We start from the raw sequence: 21,314 nt of genomic DNA on the forward strand, positions 1-21,314 counted from the left end.
CATGGAGAGAAGCTCGCGTAATCGGCCGGCGACGTCGAGCTGCTCGAGCTCGGGAATAGCGGAGAGAGGAGGAAGACCGAGTGAAAGGGAGAGAGAGACAGAACTGAGAGCTGGGATTGGGGTTGGGATTAAGTCGACTTCAATGCGCGTTGTACTAGGTTGGCCGGGTAAAAGGCTCGGCGACCGGCACGTGGCGGCGACTGGCGAACCCCTGTCTCTAGGTAGGTGAAGCAGAGCGCATCCGGGCGGACCGTCCGCGGTCCCAAGCAAACTGTCCGCGTGGTGATTAACACCAGGGGTGTTACACGATTCGTCCACTTGTTCGAATCCTTCCTTAACGGTCTCCCCCAGATGTAAGAGCGTAATTGCTGAGTTCTTCAGGAGTAGGAGGGCTTCCAGGATGCCCCCTTCCAGCTTGGCCTCCTGGACTAGGAGCCGGGGAAACAGATCATGCTCGACCTTGCGAAGCACCAGCGCCACGCCTGCCACGAGCGAGAGGAGATCCAGGTTGGAGCATAGCCAGGACCTCAGCCCCGCCATCTGGCGGAGGAGTTCATACGACTCGAGCGCTACGCGCACGGACTCCAGAGAGACAAGGTCCACAACCAGGTGCTCATCGGAGCGGGCCTGCAGGGCTTGGACGTCAACGCCGGAGTAGCAGCAGACGCTTTCGTAGACCATCTACATGTGACATCAATTAGCATTTATTATTGAGGCTGTGTTTAGTTGGTAAAAAGTTTGGATTTAGCCACTGTAGCACATTTCGTTATTATTTGACAATTAATATCTAATTATGAATTAATTAGTATCATTAGATTCATCTCGTAGGAATTAGTTAAAAAAAAGGCGTACCAGTGCCGTAGGCTTTCCGCACTGTGCGGGGTCTGGGGAAAGTTGTGTAGGAATCAGTCAGACTATGTAATTAATTATTTTTTTAATTATATTTAATGCTTCATGTATATGTCCGAAAATTCGATGTGACATATACGAGACAAACTTTTTTTTGGACTCGAACCCGACTAGCATCGACTCCACCAGTCTCCCCTGCCCACCTTCTTGCGCCGGAAGAAGGGAACGCCGGCGAGGCGGCGACTCCCACACCCACCAGCGCGGGAAAATGGCGGAGCAGCCGGCGCCGGCGGCCGCGCCCGCTCCGGCCGCCGCGGAGCAGACGGACGCGGAGAGGTTGGACGCCCTGGACCGGATGCTCACGCGGCTGGCCCTCGCCGACGACGCCCGCCTCGCGCCGGTGCTCGCGCGCGTCCTCCCCTACGCCATCACCTCGCTCGCCTCCCCCGCGCCTGCCGTCCGCAAGCTCGTAAGCGCACCAGACCGCGCCTCGTCCTCCTCTCCCAGCCGCTTGCCCGATCTGAATTTCAGTGTGTGCCGTGGCGGACGCTCTCCCTCTTCAGTTAGATTAGTTTGTTCCTTCCTTCGTGATGTCACATATTGCTCACGCGGTGATGAAATTTCAGTTTCTGCGGTTCGACTGAGGGTAGCATGCTACTTAATTTTACCTGCGGCTAACCTTCCATTAGTTTTTTATGTGCAAAATTGGGTCTATTATGGGCTCGCAAGAGTTGCATATCCTCAGCTACCATTACCAGTTTACACAGTTAGAACACCCATGGTGGTGTTCTACACTGATCTTTCTAATATCCTGCATTTGAGGAGTGCCTAAACGTTTATTTATAGTATCGTAAACCCGATCAGGTTCTGCCCTGTTACTCAGTAGTGGTACTACATGTGGCTGCTCTCTGGTAAAGGAGCATATCTATTGTTTTTAAAGTTTTACGAATGCTTTATGGATTAGTGTTAATAAGTGTGATACCGATTCTTGTTTTTTTTGGATTTGGTCAGGTTATGGAAATTCTCAGCCACATCAACAAAAGGGTGAAGCACAGGCCTGAGATTCCACTGCCGATGCTGGATTTATGGAAGATTTATACAGAATCTGCTTCCTCAACAATTGTCAGAAACTTCTGCGTCGTATATATTGAGATGGCGTTTGAACGCCTGCCAACAGAGGTATTCTCTTTTCCTTTGTTAATCTTTAATTTTATCTAGAGTTGCTTCACCATTTCTGCAAAAGTTAAATGTGTCTGCTTACTGCTTTGTAACAGGAGAAAGGAAACATTGCGCCTGATTTCTTGGCCAATATATCAAATGTTCCAGCTCATCTTCAAGGGATCATCTTGAGACTTGTGACAAAGGTTTGTCATGTCCCTTCTTGAGTGATTGCATTTTAACAATCTGTGAAGTATTTTATCTGCCTTTTTGCCCTGTTGTGCGTACATTCTATAGCACTCACATGTTTTTTCCCTTCTAAATTTGCTTCTATTGTCTTCCAGGCTATCGGTGAATGTAACATACATAAGGTGGATGCCACCATTGCTTCAAAATATCAAGCAATAACTGAATCCAATGACGGTCTAGTATTTGCTGACTTCTGCTTCCATACATTATTGTATCAAACACCACCTCAGGGGTATGTATTCCTTGCTAAATTAAGTGAAATTTATAGAACAAATTTTGAGACTTGGACATTTAAATGCTGTCAAATTCTACAGTATTGGATGTCCATCAGGACTTTCAGTTGCACAATCAGATCGTGTTACTGGAAAACTACCACTAAAAGGCGACATACTTGCATCAAGAAAGGTAATACAAAAAAAATGTGTAATCATGCCTGCACTGGACAAGCGCACATACACATTTTAGTTGTTGAGTGTACTGCCTGCACAATGCACCTGGTCTTCTCGTGGTTTAATTTCTTGTTCAATCTTTTCAGCTAGGAATCTTGAATGTCATTGAAGCTATGAACTTTGCACCTGAGATTGTCTACCCTCTTTATTTATCTGCTGCTTCAGATAGGTAATTCCATTTCAGAATTTTGTCTACAATATACCGGAATTTTTTATGTGGATCGACAATGATGCTAACCGCTATTTCAACGTAGTCAAGAATCAGTTTCTAAGAAAGGAGATGAGTTGTTAAAGCGCAAAGCATCAACTGTGAATTTAGAAGATCCCAACCTCATCAAGAAACTGTTCACGCTGTTCAATGGTATGCATTTTCTATTTTTAGGATCTTGATTGATGTAGTTTGCATTTTCTATTTTTAGGATCTTGATTGATGTAGTTTGAATTTCAACCCCTTTGCTTTTTCTCTGTCTCAATTTGTATATAAATATTTTTTTTCGAGCCTGGCTCTCTGATAATGTTGTCTGGTGAGGCAGGTACTGTGGGTGCAGAAAATATAGCTGCAGAGCTGAAAGTTTCCCCAGCACATGCTTCATTGCGTATGCGGCTTATGAGTGTTTTCTGCCGGTCAATTGCTGCAGCGAATGCATTTCCACACACACTTCAATGTATCTTTGGCTGTATCTATGGTATCCACTTTTGTATCCCTTTACCATTTATTACTTTTTTTGTGTGTCTAATTGGTCTTATGCCTTGCGGTATCCAATTGTTGCTTTTTAATAAACTCTGCTGTTGGCAACTGTAGCCTTTCCATACTTAATATATCATTATTAAAATGCATCTTGTTTGTTAATGTTTGTACCACGCTTTATTTGCTTGTCTCCCCTAGTCATATGAAATAGACTGCATTGTTTACAACATACTATTCTACTCTAGGATCATGCTCATCTTGGTTCGTAAAGCAGTTTCACTGGCCTTGATGAGTTACTAATTGGTCTTTATTATTAATCATGCAATTAAGCACAGATTTATCTGATATGTTGAACTCGTATTCCTGTGAACCTATTACCAATGACTCTATTTCCCCAATCTGATATTTAATTTATTATTAGAACCATCCTTTTTGCTGTTACAACAGGGCAATAACTTAACTTCTCAATTTATGTTTATCCATTAATTCATCTTATCTTTCATTGTTCTTCTATGCTTGTAGGAAGCGGAACTACTTCAAGGCTGAAGCAGTTAGGAATGGAGTTCACTGTCTGGGTTTTCAAACATGTATGTGCACTTTGCATGTTCTAACAACGAATATCTTATCTTTTAGCATTAATGGCTTATTTTGTTCAAGCTTTTAGTTTTGACACATATGCTAATTAATTTACCATATTTTAAGCTGATATGAATGATTAATAATTTAGGCAGTAACCGACCAGCTAAAGTTAATCGGTCCAGTTATCCTTAGTGGAATATTGCGCTCCCTTGATGGTTCTTCCTCTACAGAGACAGGTCTTTGAACTACTTATCTGCTTTCTCTATTCATCTAAATGTGGTTTATCTTTGATTCCCCCACTCCCGCATCAATTATCTGGGAGTTGGATATTTTTGATGACCAAGTTTCTGATATGGAATGGAGAAATATTGAACAGTTTGTTGTTTTTTCTCTCCAGATTCTACAGGTAGAGATACCAACATATTTGCATACCAGGCTATCGGTTTGCTGGCTTCTCGAATGCCAAATTTATTCAGGCATGATATTTTCTTAAACTTTCATGGCTCTCCTTTCATTTGTGTTCTAATGAATGATTTTTTGCAACTCTATTTCACTGCAGCGATAAAACCGACATGGCTATACGACTCTTTACTGCTTTGAGACTGGAGGATCAATCGCTTCGTCTGACAATTCAGGAGGCGGCTACGTCCCTTGCTACAGCATATAAGGTAACTCTTAAGGTCATGTTGCTTTCTCCAAAGTGTGCTTTCATGACCTACTGAAGATTTTTGTAGTGATGATTTTGAAATTTAGTTAATTGATCACTCTGCACAGCCAATTTTTTTGGTTTAATGGTTGATATGGCTTGAAATGCTAGCTTTTTGTCAATTCAGCTTCATGGTCAAAACTTGCTACAATCAAGCTATGTGCTGGATTGGCGGCAATGACTCGTTTAAGCTTTGGTCCTTGCCTCCAAAAGGTTTAGTATGGACTTGTTTGCCTTTGACATCCAGGTCAATTAAGGGGAGTTCTTTTGCACATGAAGTTCATATTTAACTTTACTTGATTAATTAATATGATTGCTTTGTTAATACTTAGGATTCAGAATTATACATCAATCCAATGACATTTCATATTGTGTGTTGGCGACCCTTCATACGATTGCTCGCAAGTAATATGTGAGCTTCAATACGTTACGGGGCTCCTGGGACGTCTGGAAGAATGCTTAGCCTCCTGCACCAGAAGCGACGCCCGAAGAGTTGGTTCATCTAGCAGGACACTCTAGCATGCACCTTATAAGGAATAAACAACCTAAAACACAGATTTGCCACCATCCAGAACAGATTTTATAACATTCTTGCGTAGTTTGTTATTCTGTTTACATCATGAGTCTACCATGGTTTCTATGCATCTAGTGTCTGCCCAGCTTTAATTGGAGAACTATCTGCTATCTTCATTCTCTTTTTCTTGGCCTTGATATCAGGGTGCTTCAATGATAGTACTGAAGAATCTTGAGGTGCTTCTTCTGGAAAATTGTGAAGCGGTAAAGTTGTTGTTTTCATCATAAGCTTTTATTATCACGATCACATAGATGGTATCATTACTGGTGATAGTTTGTGAATGCAGATATAATTACCTTCAGTGTGAGGGTTGCAAGATCAAAATCTGAGTCCTTGCTTTAGGAAAGTACAGGAAACTCCATCCTGTATTTAGTTTAATAATAGAAAAAAAATCATAAACCAGTTGTAAAGCTATTACATAATATAACGGGTGCGAGTGATATGCAAAACAACCAAGTTCATATAAATATAGAAGCACCTCAGCTCCATCAATCAGATTGATTTTCTGAATTTTACATTTGGATTTATATTTATTCCTGCAACTACTACTATTAAAATTGATGCATAAATATGTTAGAAATTCAAAGAACTTCTCTCAAACAATTTCTGACGATCTCTTTAACAGTCCACAATAAGTTTTTGGATTCTTGTTTTTTTGTTCAAAAGCTCGATCCAAGGGGAGAGATATCATGAGTGCATTGCCTGAAAGGTTGAGAAATGGTACCCGAAAGCTGGCTCCTACCTGTACAGGGACACTGCTGCCATACTCTGGGTCTTTTTTTTTTTGAACAAATTCATAGGCTGGGTCTTAACCCATATGTTTGGGGAAAAACACAGTGAGGGGTCTTATGTCGGCAGCCTCACGACTGGAGGACTTACCACCATACTACAAGCATGTTGACCACACCAGTTTCACATTTATCTGTCTTTTCAGGATGCGCTCATGGTCACCTCAAAGAAGTCACATATTAATCCTTCAACTATGATTTGAAATCTGAATTTAGACCTCATCATTGGAGCAACTAAAAGATCCAAATTCTTCTCCACATTTTTCTTAAGAAAAATGACAAATGATGTATTCTTCGCATGTGAAGCCTGACAACCAATCACTGATGGCTCCTTTGGTCATACTCTGTATATGGAGTTATCACTGATGGCTCCTTTGGTCATGCTCTGTATGGGGAGTTTCTATAGGGTGGCTATTTATTCTTGTGGTTATGATAGTTGGAACTCTTATGGATACATGGGCCTCCAGCATCACTTTTTTTTATTGCATTATTCCCAAATTGCAATATCTTTTTACCTCCAAGGGCCTAAATCCAATGGATGCTATGCTCTTGACTTGAACTTTATGTAGTTGTCTGATCTTACATTCTTGTAATGAATTTTTCTTAAAGGAGCAAAGTGAGGTTCGGTTTTCTGCTATAAGATGGGCAACAACATTGTATGATACGCAGCACTGCCCAAGCCGGTACATTTGCATGACTGGGGCCTCAGATGTGAAACTGGACATAAGGTTGGTTACAAAAGATTTATCTTGACATGATACTTTTCTCCACTTATACTACCGGGTCACCCATTGTAATTTTTGTTCCACATCACTTTGTAAATATTTTTTTCCCACAAGAACCTCAAGTGCAAATTCCCTTCCCAAGACCCCATTTGGTGTGTGAGCTTTCAGCACTGGGTACACCCTTTTTACGTTTCCTAACATCAATTCTGATAACATGGTTGGTGCTTTTAGTATCTGTTCTGACTGTTTAGTGTCCCACTGTTGCTTGCATTGCATGCTCAACTCTATATTCTGGCATGTCATAGTGGCATTCATCTGTCTTCCTAAACTATGCATGCAATGCAATTAGCATTTGTTTTTTTTAGAAAATCTTGCAATAACAAATTGAGTAATAAGAGTTTATTGTCCTTGTATGAGGTGATGCTATAGATTATCGTAGACTTGTTATCATACTTGTCAGTCAGTAAAACCATTAGATCGAATTCCGATTGTGAAACCTACTAGATCAATAACTGTTCACCAGACTCAATGTTGTAAAAGTCCTTTTGCTGATCTCAAGAAGTGCTTCTCATGTCCTCTAGATGCATAGAAGTAGCGACTTCCTTCAGTTCTGACCTTGTCAAATGAATTGAGAACAGTTGGTGATCTTGCTTACCATACACACATGCTGAAGAAAATTCTCGATTCTGATTCTGATACATTAGCACATCTCTTCAGGGCATGCATTTTATAAGTTATTTATGCTTAACCATATATATATCCTTCACTTATTTGGTTGTGTTGTCCTAGGGAAATGGCTCTAGCTGGTCTGAATCTTCTAAATGATGGGAGGCAATCATCTGTGGGATCTGCTGATTTCAAATATCCTGATGTTACAGAGATGCTAAATTATATCTGCCATCAGAGACCACAGTTGTTATGTTCTGATGACCAGACAAATGGAAAATTGCTTTTTCCTTCAAAAACATTTCTTTCAATGATCAAGTTTCTGATGAAGTGCTTTGAGTCTAGTGATAGTCCAAATCTTGCGCAAGAAGATCCATCTCATTCCCCAGTAGCAAAAATGTGTATCATCTTAGAAAATGCGATGTCATATGAAGGGTCTAGCGAACTGCATGCATTGGCCTTGAAGTCATTGGTTGATCTTTCCTCTCGTCAACCAAAGGTTTCTGTTTGATGTCATCTATTAAAAGGAACTTCATGTTTTCCTCAGACTGTTAGATTTATTGTTTCATAACTTGCAGATGGTGTTATTGCGGTATGCAGACCGCATACAGTGGCTAAGAGGTCTATTGGGTCATGTTGATTCTGATGCTCGTGAAGCTGCCTCGCGTCTGCTTGGTATTGCTTCTTCAGCTCTTTCAAGCTCTGCTGCACTAACTCTTCTGTCTGAGTTCACTTCAACACTTGATCAAAACCGCCCAACAAGGTATGAAAATGGAAATTTCAACAGTGGTGACATGTCCTTTGTATTGCCATGTAACTTCTAATTCATGTGGCTATTTGATGAATTGTGCCAGATTTGAAAATTATCATGGACTGTTATGTGCGATTGGATATCTAACTGCTGGTTGTTTGAAGCAATCTTATGTATGTTCATATTGCTTCCATCCTCCTAACTTTGTAGCTTGTTGTTACTGATTTTTTTATTTGCTGTTTCCTTATATGAAATTTAGCGCAGTTTTCTTAAGTTGCGAGCCAAACTAGATTGAACCTGTCTGAACCACTTGTACAAGTTTGTGGACATAAATATCTAATTTCTAAGTTTTTTGAGTTAATTGTGGCCACTTCACAAGTTTGAGTGTATATGATGCAATCAATTTGGCTGCCATAATATATCGCTTAGGAAACTTTGTTTGAGACTTTGAGTACATCATTTTATGAATACCTAATTTTCTATACTTTTCAATTTAAGTTTGATTTGTTGGACTGATGTGCGAATGTGCAGATACCTGAAGAAATGGTAAAAAATGTAGTTGATATTCTTGTAAAAGTTATCGACTCTGAAGGTTCGGCATTAGCATCCGTTGCAATGGTATCTCTTGGTCATATTGGTCTACGTTGTGCGCTGCCTTCCATCAACCAAAACTCTTCTACAGGTTAAACTTGCTATTCAAATGTCTACTTGTTAGAGTATATTAGGTAGATTAGAATTGTATCCGTATCCTACCATATCTGTATGAGAGGCTCCTTGCCCTCCAAGTCATGTACCCCTATATATTCAGCCCTAAGGCTCAAGCTAATACAATCATCTATTACACCAATTCTATTATTCCACATGGTATCACGAGATTAGGGTTTGGGATCCTAGGCTAAACATTCTGCCGCCGCCACCCGCGCCCTTGCTTTCCTTACATCGCAGGTCATCCTCCTCGGCGCGCCTCTTGTGCGTCCCCTCGACGACCTCTTAGCGCGCCCCCGGGGAGGTCGCCCTTGATCTCCACCGGGGGCTGCGCCCCACAAAAAGTTCGGCGGCAGATTGCTGATCCGCCGTCATAGAAGGTCGTCCAGCAGCAACAAATCGTGATGAACTCACCGGGTGTGTCGTCGTCCACGGGCTGGCCTTGGCCTTCCTCCTCCTGCGCCTCTCTTGGCGGAATCCGCCTCTGGCGGGCCGGCTCCGTTGCTCTGGCCTCCTCCGGCGGATCCCCGACGGTTTCCTCCACCGCTGGCGGACTTGCTCCACCCCGTCCTCCTACCCCGCCGATCCACGCCGTGGGGCATGGTGTCGCCGCCCGGGATCTTCCGCCCACGGTGCGGCGCCCTCACGCCTCTCCCCTGGCGGGATCCGCCACTGGCAGGTTGGCTACGACGCTTCCGCCTCCCCCGACGGATCCGCGCCGAGGTCCACCACCGGCGGACGGGCTCCGCCCCTTTGGTCTCCACCCCCGACAAGGCCCATCCTCTCGCCAGGCCGCCCCATCTCTGTCTCCCTCCCTCTTTCTCTTGCCATGGCTACCGTGGTGGGAGCAGAAGGAAAGAGATAGAGGGTGAGGGCATACGCTACGCACACACGGAGGTTCTACACAAGAAGTTGTTGCTGGTTCGTTTTGACTAGTTTCTCTGATCTTTTACTCGATCATTGATCGAGATTGAGTCGCCCACCGCCTGTCGACCTCGCACCTCTACTTCGACGTCGGCATCGACTTCACCGGCTTCTTCCTCGACTACGACTGTGGCATGGCAAGATGGACGGCGCCCTAGGGGACGCCCGTCTGCACCGCCCACCTTGCCGCTTCGTCGCACGTCGTCCTCCGCCGGCTCGTCATCGCCTCCATCGATCGGGATGCCTCCGCCAGCTTCGCCCATCGTCGTCTCGCCTCGCGCATACTCGGCCTGATCAACCGACGTGCGTGATCCACATGGCTCCCGTGACGTCCGTCCTCGTACTGCGTGCCTCTTCCCCGAGTATGGAGGGCTGCCGCTACTTCGCCTCTTCGGGCAGCTGCGGCGCCACCCGTGGTCTCCTTCGCCATTGCATCCTCACCGCTGCCGACCACGTCCACGACCTCGTCGTCGACTACGCGTCGCTGCGCCTCCTGCGCATGGTCTTCGTCAAGCTATTCGAGTTCTTCGCCGACTTGTACGACTGTCGCCGCCGCGACCACTACGCCAAGCTAGCTAGCCTTTGGGCTAGTGCTCGGCTGCTCTATCTCCACGCTTCGTCTAGCACGACCTCGTCGCTGCCACCGTCGTCTCTACTTCGCCTACTTCGTCTACTCCAACAACCGCGCGCTGCATCGGCTTCTTATCCCTCGCCTTTCTGCGCCGCAACTGTCGTCGAGACCTTCTCTGCTGGTCCCCTACATTCTGCGACTTGGTTGTGCGCTCTTCCTTGTACGTCCGGTATTGGCAACACCGACGCGTGCCTTCGTCCCCGACGCGCTACTGGGTCTGGCAAACCCGGTACTCGCCTCGGCCTTGGCGGTTTGACGGCATCATCTTCGCTTCGTCCTCGACGCATCACCGTCTTCGTCTACGGCGCCTCCGCGCCACCACTGTTTGGCGCCCCCTTGCGCGCCAATGGCTTCATGTGCGGCTACCTCTGCATCGGCTACCTCGACAGCTACGTCCACCACGGCTACCCTACGCACGGCATCCTCGACCATGGCTATTCACCCTCCAACTCGGCTACCTCGACATCGGCACAAAGGGCTACCATGTACTTGAGCAACCTTGTGGGTTTCCACTCCAGCCACAGCATCTGCGACGCACTGACCGTTGTGACTGCGGGGGGATGTCAGCTCTTCGACTTCTCTCCAGTCTCACCGTCTGCAACGCTCCCGCTGTGACCAGGGTTCACCAAACCGTCGGTAACCGGTCCGGACCGGTTCCGGTTTGGTCCGGTATGAAACCGGTCCAAATTCAAAATTTAAATTTGAATTCAAAAAAATGAAAAATTCTCAAAAAATTCCTAAAAATACTTCAAGATGCAACAAATCTAATGGTGTCAAATTTTCTCAAAAATTCGTTCATTTAGTATAATTTGCGGGGATTTGAAGTTAAACAAAAAAAAGCGTGCATACAAAAGTATACAAATACAATGTAAAAGTAGTACAAAAGAGGGTTGGAGGGTTCATTTAGACTAAAATATGTTATACAAACATTTATTTAGTATACTTTGCGGGCATTTGAATTTAAACCAAAAAAGAAAAAAAATTGAATTTGACCGGTTACCAGTCAAACCGGCCGGTATACCGGCCAAACCGGCCGGTATACCGGTACGAACCGGTTGAATTGGGAAGTTTGAATTTAAATTTGAATTTGTCCGGTTCCGACCGGTAACCGGCCAAACCGGACCGGTATACCGGAACCGGAGGCCGGTGGTTACCGGTCACCGGTCGGATTTTAAAACCCTGGCTGTGACTGCGGGGGGATGTTAGAGTATATTAGGGATATCTCTATATTAGGTAGATTAGGATTGTATCCGTATCCTACCATATCTGTAGGAGAGGCTCCTTGCCCTCCAAGTCATGTACCCCTATATATTCAGCCCTAAGGCTCAAGCTAATACAATCATCCATTACACCAATTCTATTATTCCACACTACTGCATATGAGCTATGCTGTTCATGATCTATGATATTTTTTATTTGAATTATATTTTCCTGCAGGTGCTCTATTAACCATTCTGCATGAGAAGCTGACTAAGCTGCTTTCTGAAAATGATACTAAGGCTATTCAGAAAATTCTGGTATCATTGGGGCACATATGTTGGAATGAGATGTCCTTTCCGCACCTTAATAATGCACTAGACTTGATTTTTAGTCTTTCACGTTCTAAGGTAGCGACACAAAACTTGCAGCTAACATAATACTATTCTTTGAAATATATTAAAATTATGCTTGTTCAGGTAGAAGATGTTCTTTTTGCTGCCGGGGAGGCTCTATCTTTCATATGGGGAGAAGTTCCTGTGACAGCAGATGTGATACTGGAGACAAACTTTGGTTCCCTTTCCCAGGCAACAAACTATCTTACTAGTGACACACCTCTAGTCTCGAGTAACTCCTATGAAAGAAGTGTCTGTGAAGAAGCACACGGAATGGCCCGAGAAAAAATTATTAAAAAGTTGTTTGAGACACTAATTTTTAGCAGTAGAAAAGAAGAACGCTGTGCCGGTACTGTCTGGTTGGTCTCTCTGACAATGTACTGCGGTCGACATCCGAAGATTCTAGAACTACTTCCTCAAATCCAGGTCTGCCAATCAAGATTAAGATACATAGATTATTAAAGAGCTCATACATTTTCTTTTTTTACTTTTATCTAAACTACCACAGTGCATAATCTGTAGATCACTGTATAATGCTGATTGGCCTGTATGATATGTTAGTGATAGTAATCTACAGTGTCGTAGACATGGAAACTAACTTTAGCATAGTAATCTAAAGTGACTTAGGCATGGAAGCTAACTTTAGTAAGTGCATTGGTCATGTACCTGCCAGCCCACGTAAAACCTGCACTAACTTTTGATTTAATTGAAAGTTCGTGCTAGGTTTCACATGTCACTCTATGCCTGAATTTAAAAATTTCCCTGTAGTGTGGTGCCAAAAAAATAAATCATCTTTTGATTGAATTGAGCTGAACGGTTTATGCATATACTGTTGAAATGTATATCTTCTCTTCAGCTAGCACAGTTCCTGCTTAGGGTGGTGCTAATACTTACATTTGATCACTGTCTTCCCACCAGAGTTCTTCCACCTTGTTGACAAATGTAGCTGCCATTTCTTTCACAGGAAGCTCTTTCCCATCTCCTTGGTGATCCAAATGAGCTTACACAAGATTTGGCATCCCAAGGGATGAGCATTGTGTATGAGCTTGGTGATGCATCTATGAAAGAGCAGCTTGTTCATGCTCTTGTGAACACACTGACTGGCGCCGCAAAGAAGAAAAAAGCTATTAAGGTGCATGATTTTCTCGATATATGTTTTATCCCTAGGTGATTATGTTTTGATTCCAAGTTATTTATGTTTTATTGTACTCGCATTAGTTGATGGAGGACTCTGAGGTCTTTCAAGAAGGCACAATTGGCAATAATCCTACTGGAGGGAAACTTACCACCTACAAGGAGCTGTGCAGCCTTGCCAATGAGATGGGGCAACCTGACCTCATATACAAGTTCATGGATCTAGCTAATTATCAGGCTGCTCTCAATTCCAAGAGGGGTGCTGCTTTTGGATTTTCCAAGATAGCCAAACAAGCTGGCGAGGCACTTCAACCTTATCTGAATGCCTTAATTCCTAGGCTTGTCCGTTACCAATACGATCCTGACAAGAACATCCAGGTATCAAAGTGTGCACTCCCATCACTATATCTGCCATCTTCTATGTTTCTTATTTCTTTGTCTGTTCGACCAAAACTAAATTGCTTGGTTGAGTGACATAATTTTGTAAAATTACATATAACCAAGTAAGAAACTGAGGCACTAAGCAAGTACATGATGCCCCATTTAGCTCAACTAGTTAAGCTTAACTTTATATTGATTTCACCAATTTAGTAATAAGTTATCTATGTGACCATGTTCACATACTGGTTTGTTAGACACTGAAAAGTTTGAACTTATAACTTAACAACTGTATTTCAGCTTTGTGTTAGTTATATTATACTGCTATATACTTTTCTATCCTGTAATCAGATTTGCGGATAAGATTGCCTCAGTTTTTTTTTCCGTTGTTGAGAAAACATCTAATAATTTAGTTAAATACTGCATATATTTCGCAATGTAACTCATTGAGATTAGGTTTCTACCATGATGATAGCTTTCTAGTAATCAATGCACGCCCTTGCACAATCATGCAAGTGACCCAATCTCATCTTAGAGGGTATCTCTGGGCAGCAAGTACCACTAACTTTCTTTTAAAACCTAACTATTTATGGAATCTACTAAATTCTCACAAGTTTTATGTCTGCCATTAATATCTATAAATACTATTTTAATATTTTATCTTATTATGCCGTAACATATTTCTTAATAAGTTCATAGCACATTTCTTCTGAGGCTCTGAGCTGATAGTTCCAGTTGCACTTTTTAGGATTCAATGGGACACATCTGGAAGTTAATTGTCTCAGATCCAAAAAAAGCAATAGATGAACATTACGATGTCATAGTAGAGGATTTGTTGGTTCAATCTGGATCAAGGCTTTGGCGCTCACGTGAAGCATCCTGTCTTGCACTTGCAGACATCATCCAAGGTCGAAGATATAGTCAGGTAATCGATCATTTATCCGCGGTGTTATGGAAATTTTAGTTAGTTCACTATTTCGTTTGACACAGCCTATATTAAAGTTTTTGTATGAATCTGGCTTTAAATTTCCTTTCTGAGCAAAATATAACTCAGCTTTTCTTTACTGGTCTTAAGGTTTCAAAGCATTTGAGAAAAATATGGACAACCGCCTTCCGTGCAATGGATGACATAAAGGAAACTGTGCGTAATGCTGGTGACAGTTTGTGCCGAGCCGTGAGCTCATTGACAATTAGGCTTTGTGATGTGTCACTAACTTCTACTTCTGATGCAAATGAGACAATGAACATTGTGCTGCCATACTTGCTTTCTGAAGGCATACTCAGTAAAGTTTCAAGTGTTCAAAAAGCCTCAATTAGTTTGGTGATGAAGCTTGCTAAGGTATATTGATGGTAAAACTTAGCAAGTTGAGCTGCATATTTTTCCTAATCAGTTATATATACATACATATTTTTTAGTGAAAGACAGTAGGAGAATCCCCTATGGTATTTTAATTATATATATACAGAAGTGTCCTCGAGCGTGAACCACAATACAATAGACAGAGGAGAGGATGAAAAAGGGCAGAAATATAGATAATGAGTTATATTGTAGATTTAGTATTTCACTAAATTTTATGGTAGTTTTTCTCAACATCTGTGTTTTAACTTTCACATATTCAGTAAACGAAAGATCATAGAACTTTTTTCTCTATGCATTTCATATGTATATTCTATGCTTTTGTAGCTACCATCACCAATTTAACACACTAAAGGGATATCCTTGGCTTATGACTTCCTAATGTCTTTAGGGAGCTGGGCCTGCCCTTCGGCCTCATCTGGCAGAACTTGTTAGTTGTATGCTTGAATGTTTGTCAAGTCTGGAGGATCAAAGGTTGAATTACGTCGAGGTATGCTAATTTTGTTTCCCTTTTATAAGGACTGATGATGTTCATGTGTATATCTCACAGATGCAATACTTTACTCACTCCTGTATTTGGATCAAGATGCATGCAGGAAATGCTGGCATCAAAACAGATAAGCTTGAAAGCTTGCGGATAGCTGTGGCTAAAGATTCTCCAATGTGGGAAACCCTTGATATTTGTATAAAAGTTGTTGACAAGAATTCACTCGATATATTGGTCCCTCGCCTGGCCCAAATGGTTAGATCAGCTGTTGGTTTAAATACAAGGTTTGGATTGCTTGTACCATAAATCTTAGGGAACATATCTGGTGGAAACTAAACCTTCGTGAAAACCCGTGCAAACCACGACAAAAAGTCATCTAAATTCACCCAAAAAATCACACATGTAGATGATATGATGATACACAATCTTGTAAAATATCTTGTCCAAACTCGACTTCGTTTGTGAGATATAAAAATAACAAATTTCTAATAAATCATCTGGACAGCTTCTTGGCTTGAAATTTGTTATTTTTATATCTCGCAAACCAAGGTTGTGTATCATCATATCATCTATATGTGTGATTTTTTTTCATGAATTTAGATGACTTTTTTTCCCATGGTTTGCACGGGTTTTCACGAAGGTTGTGGTTTCCACCAGATATGTTCCCTAAATCTTATTCATGATAGCATCAAATGCTGCATTTCTCACTACTTCAATCATATGGTTTCATTCATTTTCTGTCTCATCTCAGAGTTGGTGTTGCTAGCTTCATCACCTTGTTGGTACAGAAGGTCATGATTGACATCAAACCATTCTCAACATTGTTACTGAAGTTACTGTATAGTGCTGTTCTGGAGGAAAGGAGTTTAGCAGCAAAAAGGGCCTTTGCGTCCTCTTGTGCTACTGTTTTGAAATATGCTAGCCCCTCCCAGGCTCAGAAGCTTATTGAAGATACCACCTCTCTGCATTCTGGTGGGAAAAATGATCAGTTATCTGGTGCAATTCTTATTAAGGCCTACTTGAGCAATGCAGCAGATATTCTTGGTGGATATAATGCAGTGGTTGTCCCTGTAATTTTTTTGTCAAGGTATGTGAAGGACACATTAATTAACCTTGCATTTTTCTTTACTTCTGACATTAATTTTTAGATATTTATAATGCTTGAGTTCATGATTGTATAAATACAAGAAACCTTTCCGTGTGTATAAACAGAACTTCTTTTCAGATTTGATGATGACAAAGATACCAGTGCCTTATATGAAGAACTTTGGGAGGATATTCCTAGCAGTGAAAGAGTAACCCTAACACTGTATTTACCAGAAACTGTATCTCTTTTGTGTAATTGCATGTCATCGTCATCATGGGCTGGTAAAAGAAAGGTACAGTCTCTGTTTCATAATTTCATGTCCATATGCATATCAGATCAGTAACAGTTAAACAGTCCTGTAGCTTGTAATATGCTTATTGTACATCCTTATCCTTGCAGTCAGCCAAGGCTACAAAGAAGCTATGTGATGTTATCGGAGAATCCCTTTCAGCTCACCACCATAATATTCTCAAATCACTTTTGAAAGAATTGCCAGGTCGATTCTGGGAGGTATCTCACGCTACCCTTCATTTGTTCGTGGAATGATAACTGGGTGGCCTGCTTATACATTTTTTTTGTGGATCTTATCGATTCTTGATAATTCATTTTGTTTCCTTATATTTTTCAACAGGGAAAAGATGCTATTCTGGATGCACTGGCTTCATTGTGTTCTTGCTGTCATGCTGCTATAATAGCAGAAGACTCCAGCTTGCCAAGTGGTATACTAGATGCTGTTTGTGCTGCATGCAATAAGAAAACAAAACTGTACCGGGAAGCAGCTTTCTTGTGTTTACAGAAAGTATTTTTCTTCATTCCTCATCTAATTATTGGACCCTTACTTTTTGTTGACCTACCATTTCTTGTTTTAGCAGACAGCATTTTCTTTAATAGAATGTCTTTCGACTACTTAATGGTAATTATTGAACTTCGGTTTTTCTTGAAGGTTGTAACTTAATCATGTTGAAAGTATTTCAATAATTCTCAACAGGCGAGTCCTGGGATCCTTTTAAACCCTTTGCTCAAAGCATCCTAGGGAGATACATAATATATTCTTCTGGTGAACCATGCTATATGGAATTTAATCAATCTTTTAACATTTTTAGATAGTAGATATATACATGAACTAATGGATCCCAAAAGAGACGCATTCTCTTATTGTGCCATTTTAGGAGCACATGTTTTGCAATTATATGGCCTTTAGGCGATTCTTATAGAATTTTACAATTGGTACCATGTACTTAAGTTTTTCTTCTTTCTTTCTTCACTTTTCAGGTGATCACAGCATTCAGAGATCCAGGATTTTTCAATATTATTTTTCCTATGCTGTACAAGGTTTGCAACCAATCTGTCATTTGTAAGGCAAAGGGTTCATCTTCAACTACTTCATCTGCTGGTGCTGGTCAGTTGTCATTTTGAGCTCCTTTAATGCATTCAGCTAGTGGCTATGCTTAAATTACAATTCTTGTAATCATGCAAGAACATCCCTTCTGTCTGATGCTCTCTGACAATTATGGACGTTAGCAACACCAATTTTGAGTCCCAAGTACCTTTTCGAGAATAGGTTGATAAGGCACCTCCATAATAATACATTCATACCCTCCATGTAGCACATAGTGAGACTTTATTTACTAAGAGAGACATTAGGATTAAAATGGATGTAATAAAATATTATTCTATAATCGTTCAATGTACTTATCCCTAAAATATGTAGTTCTATCTATCTTAATAAATTGGGAAGTTGCAGACACAGAACTGCAATACTTGATTACATAATTCTACGCTAAATTAATGTTACAGTACACATGTGATCATATCATATAATTCTCAGCTTTTTCTCCAAGTACTTCTTTCACTTTTTTAGCTTTTGTGCATGGCTTCTTTTGTACAGAACAAGATGAAAGTGAAGGTGCCTCCGTTTCTCTAGATAAAGTGCTCAATTGTGCCATGTCTTGCATCAGCATTGCTTTTCCTCATGATATTATCAGTCAGAAGAAAAATGTTTTAGAAGTAATATTGAATTCTCTCTCACCTGAGGAGAGTTGGCAGGGTATGACTTTCAATGCAAGATCTGTTATATATTCTGCACAGCATTGAATACTTTTCTTTGAGTTCGTCGAAAAATTATTTATTTTTTATGCTTGAAAATCGTCATTTTAATGCATATTTTTTTTCATGAACAGTTAAATTGTCGTCCTTCTCATGTGTCAAAGAGTTGTGCCGCAAGTTTCAGAGTTCTGATGATAATGGCACATGGCCTCAAGACACAACTTCCTTGGTTCAGGAGGTATTCCTATACTCCTATAGTTTGTGTGGCTTTATATTCAGCTTTAGCATTTGTTCTCCTTTTTCCATTACTCCTGACAAGCCTTATTTATTTATTTATTTATTTTCCAGCTATTCCATTTGGTGTCGGCAAAAGTACTAGACTCAATACGCTTAATTAAGATTGCTCAGGTGATTTTCTATATATCTCGCCCTAACTACCTGATGTTGTGATATATTTTCATAGCACTTTTACTAGAAGATAACATAACATCTTCCTGCTAATGAATAACTCACATTGGCATTCAATATATTATGGTCAGTCATATATGTTTATAGAATGAAAGCAGTAAATATTATGACATTTCATTTGAGGGTGTTTAATGCATGGTTCAGCAGTCTTCTTGATGTAAAACTGTCTATGCTTGTTTGTGGCCATTAATGATGAGAAGAATAGTCATAATGTCACTTTCGCTCAGTGAAACTGAAGTGGGCTTTTGTAGCTCCAAAGCACTGAAGTTCTGTAATTTTCTTGTGATGAAATGTCATGGGTCAAACAAGCATGTCAAAACCAATAATTAGCAAATTGTGTAGGTACTTTATGTGAGAAGCCTCTTAAGAAAGCGGGATTATTGTTGCAGATAATTCATTTAGGTGACCAATAGGATCCACCGTGTTTGTTTAAGGTTAAAAACAACTGCCTATTACATTCCCACCTTTTCTTTCAATCTCCTTCCATGGTTCTTAATTACGCACACTTGACGGGCATAGCAAATCATGGAGGCTAAGTTAGTGACATTTCGAAAGACCATCAATGTGCTGGTACTGTTCCCTGCATGGCATGGCCAGGAGCAGCTCCCAGTGATTGCTAGGGTAAGAAATAGCCAGCAAAACTTGGTGTGTGTTTCTTTCCCAAATACTCATACCATACGTTAACATATAAGAATGGTGCAATGCCTGTATGTCAGGATGCAGAATTTCTTGGGTCAACCCAATGACCCAAAACCCAATTCCTGACTAGTAGGGTAGAAACCCAAAGGGCTGACCCAAAAAAATATTTAGTGCTACACTGGTTTACTTGATGGGTTATTGGGTTAACCCAAAAATGCCGCGCAATAGACTCCAGAAGCTACCCTCCCTGATCTCCAGCACCGCTCTACCTCGCCAACCTCTCGAGGGGCGCAGGTGACCATCATCTTCAACCTCGATCTGCTCCAAGGATCTGTGAGGTCGTCACCCATGGGGAAATTCCACGTGCAGGTGCGAGCCGCAGGTCTCGATTTGGTTGCTTTCAGATTGATTTGAGGCTAGCTAGCTAGTCTGATTCGAAGGAGGAAGAGATAAATCCACTACCAATAAATTTGATTTGAGTGCTGGAAGACCTCGATTTGGTGTCCACCATGGACATCGATCGACATCATGGAGTATCCACGAGCAAAGGAGATCGATGGTGGTGTGCGGCGGGCCAAGGTCCTTGCAAGCTGGCGGGCCTCTTCCAGGTGATGGGCCGTGCGGCGCGCGCTTAGCAGCGGCACTAGGATTGGGGCATCTTTCAGGTGATAGGGCCGCGTGGCGAAGCTGCGCTCGTGGCCAAGATGATGTGTCTGGGAAGCTATTTCTTCTAGCACCCGTTGAGGAGAAGCTCCGCTTCGACATATCCGGCAGACTTAGGAACATGCTTTTGGGTACCCATTAGTTTCTTTGGGTAATCTTATGTTTATTTTTAGATCAACCCGTTACTTAGACTCTTTAAATTGGGTTGAGTGGGTTGATCACTGGTTGACCAAAAGCTAACCCACTTGCATCCTGACCTGTATGGAATTGCCTGGGATAGTCCATAATATCATGTTACATCCGAGTAGATGGTAAAATAGACCCGTTCCTGGAAATTCTGTTTAGTTTGTGATTAGCAGTTAGCCACCAGAGACAACCGTATTCCTCACAAGTTGACTTTCCTCTTTGCAGGTCCATACTGCTGCTGCAGAGTGCCTTCTTGAGTTGAGCAAACTGTATAGAGACTTTCCATTGACAGACAGAACAGAGCCCAAGTTTGAGGATGAACTTGTTGAGCTCTGCGAGTCTGAAAAAAGTGAACAAGCAAAAACATTGTTGAAGGAATGCCTGGGCATCGTTAAAACTCTCCCTGGAATAACCATGGCAACTGATTAAACGCACTTTCTGCCAGACATGTAAATCTATACCTGAAAAATACTGCTTACAAAATGACCCTCCTGAATTTTGTGCAGATTGCAAATTCATTCTTATATGCAATATAGTACAGAATACGGCAAGTGTCTCCCTCCCTTTTACATCACGAGGGTAGGACAAGAAAAGCTACACGCCTATTGATTTGGGATTGAGTTTCAGTGACATTGCCGCAGTAACTTCTCGTAATGTTGAGTCACTAATGTGTGGGACCCATGTGGGCTTGGATCATGTGGGTCCATATGGGTCCCACACGTCAGTGACTCAATGTCACGAGAATGTAACCATGGCAATGTCACTGAATCTGCGTCCATTGATTTGCCCATTTCATTATCTGTGACATTGTGTTGCATGTGTATATGTCAGTAAC

The 21,314-nt window shown here is 41.8% G+C and overlaps 1 protein-coding gene across 4 annotated transcripts; it reads left to right on the plus strand.

Moving 5' to 3' along the window:
* The first annotated feature begins 993 nt into the window (after window positions 1-993).
* Window positions 994-21,072, plus strand: LOC120696642 (proteasome adapter and scaffold protein ECM29-like). 4 transcript variants are annotated; one of them, XM_039979607.1, is made up of 35 exons: window positions 994-1,318; window positions 1,861-2,028; window positions 2,124-2,213; window positions 2,352-2,488; window positions 2,571-2,661; window positions 2,792-2,874; window positions 2,960-3,066; window positions 3,239-3,391; window positions 3,916-3,980; window positions 4,121-4,208; window positions 4,370-4,448; window positions 4,532-4,640; window positions 5,396-5,455; window positions 6,650-6,768; window positions 7,555-7,930; window positions 8,010-8,194; window positions 8,286-8,355; window positions 8,714-8,864; window positions 11,880-12,049; window positions 12,119-12,460; window positions 12,999-13,166; window positions 13,253-13,546; window positions 14,295-14,471; window positions 14,622-14,885; window positions 15,295-15,393; window positions 15,490-15,674; window positions 16,142-16,477; window positions 16,616-16,769; window positions 16,877-16,987; window positions 17,109-17,276; window positions 17,750-17,876; window positions 18,366-18,524; window positions 18,658-18,761; window positions 18,872-18,931; window positions 20,705-21,072. In XM_039979607.1, the coding sequence occupies exons 1-35, from the start codon at window positions 1,118-1,120 to the stop codon at window positions 20,906-20,908; spliced, it is 5,454 nt and encodes a 1,817-aa protein (XP_039835541.1). In that variant the 5' UTR covers window positions 994-1,117; the 3' UTR covers window positions 20,909-21,072. The 4 variants fall into 4 exon arrangements, with proteins under 4 accessions (XP_039835541.1, XP_039835544.1, XP_039835543.1 ...); XM_039979610.1 differs by having other exon boundaries at window positions 4,125-4,208; XM_039979609.1 differs by lacking the exon at window positions 13,253-13,546.
* The last annotated feature ends 242 nt before the right edge of the window (window positions 21,073-21,314 follow it).

The sequence above is a fragment of the Panicum virgatum genome, chromosome 3K (genome assembly GCF_016808335.1).
Source record: "Panicum virgatum strain AP13 chromosome 3K, P.virgatum_v5, whole genome shotgun sequence".
In the NCBI taxonomy this organism is placed as follows: Eukaryota; Viridiplantae; Streptophyta; class Magnoliopsida; order Poales; family Poaceae; genus Panicum; species Panicum virgatum.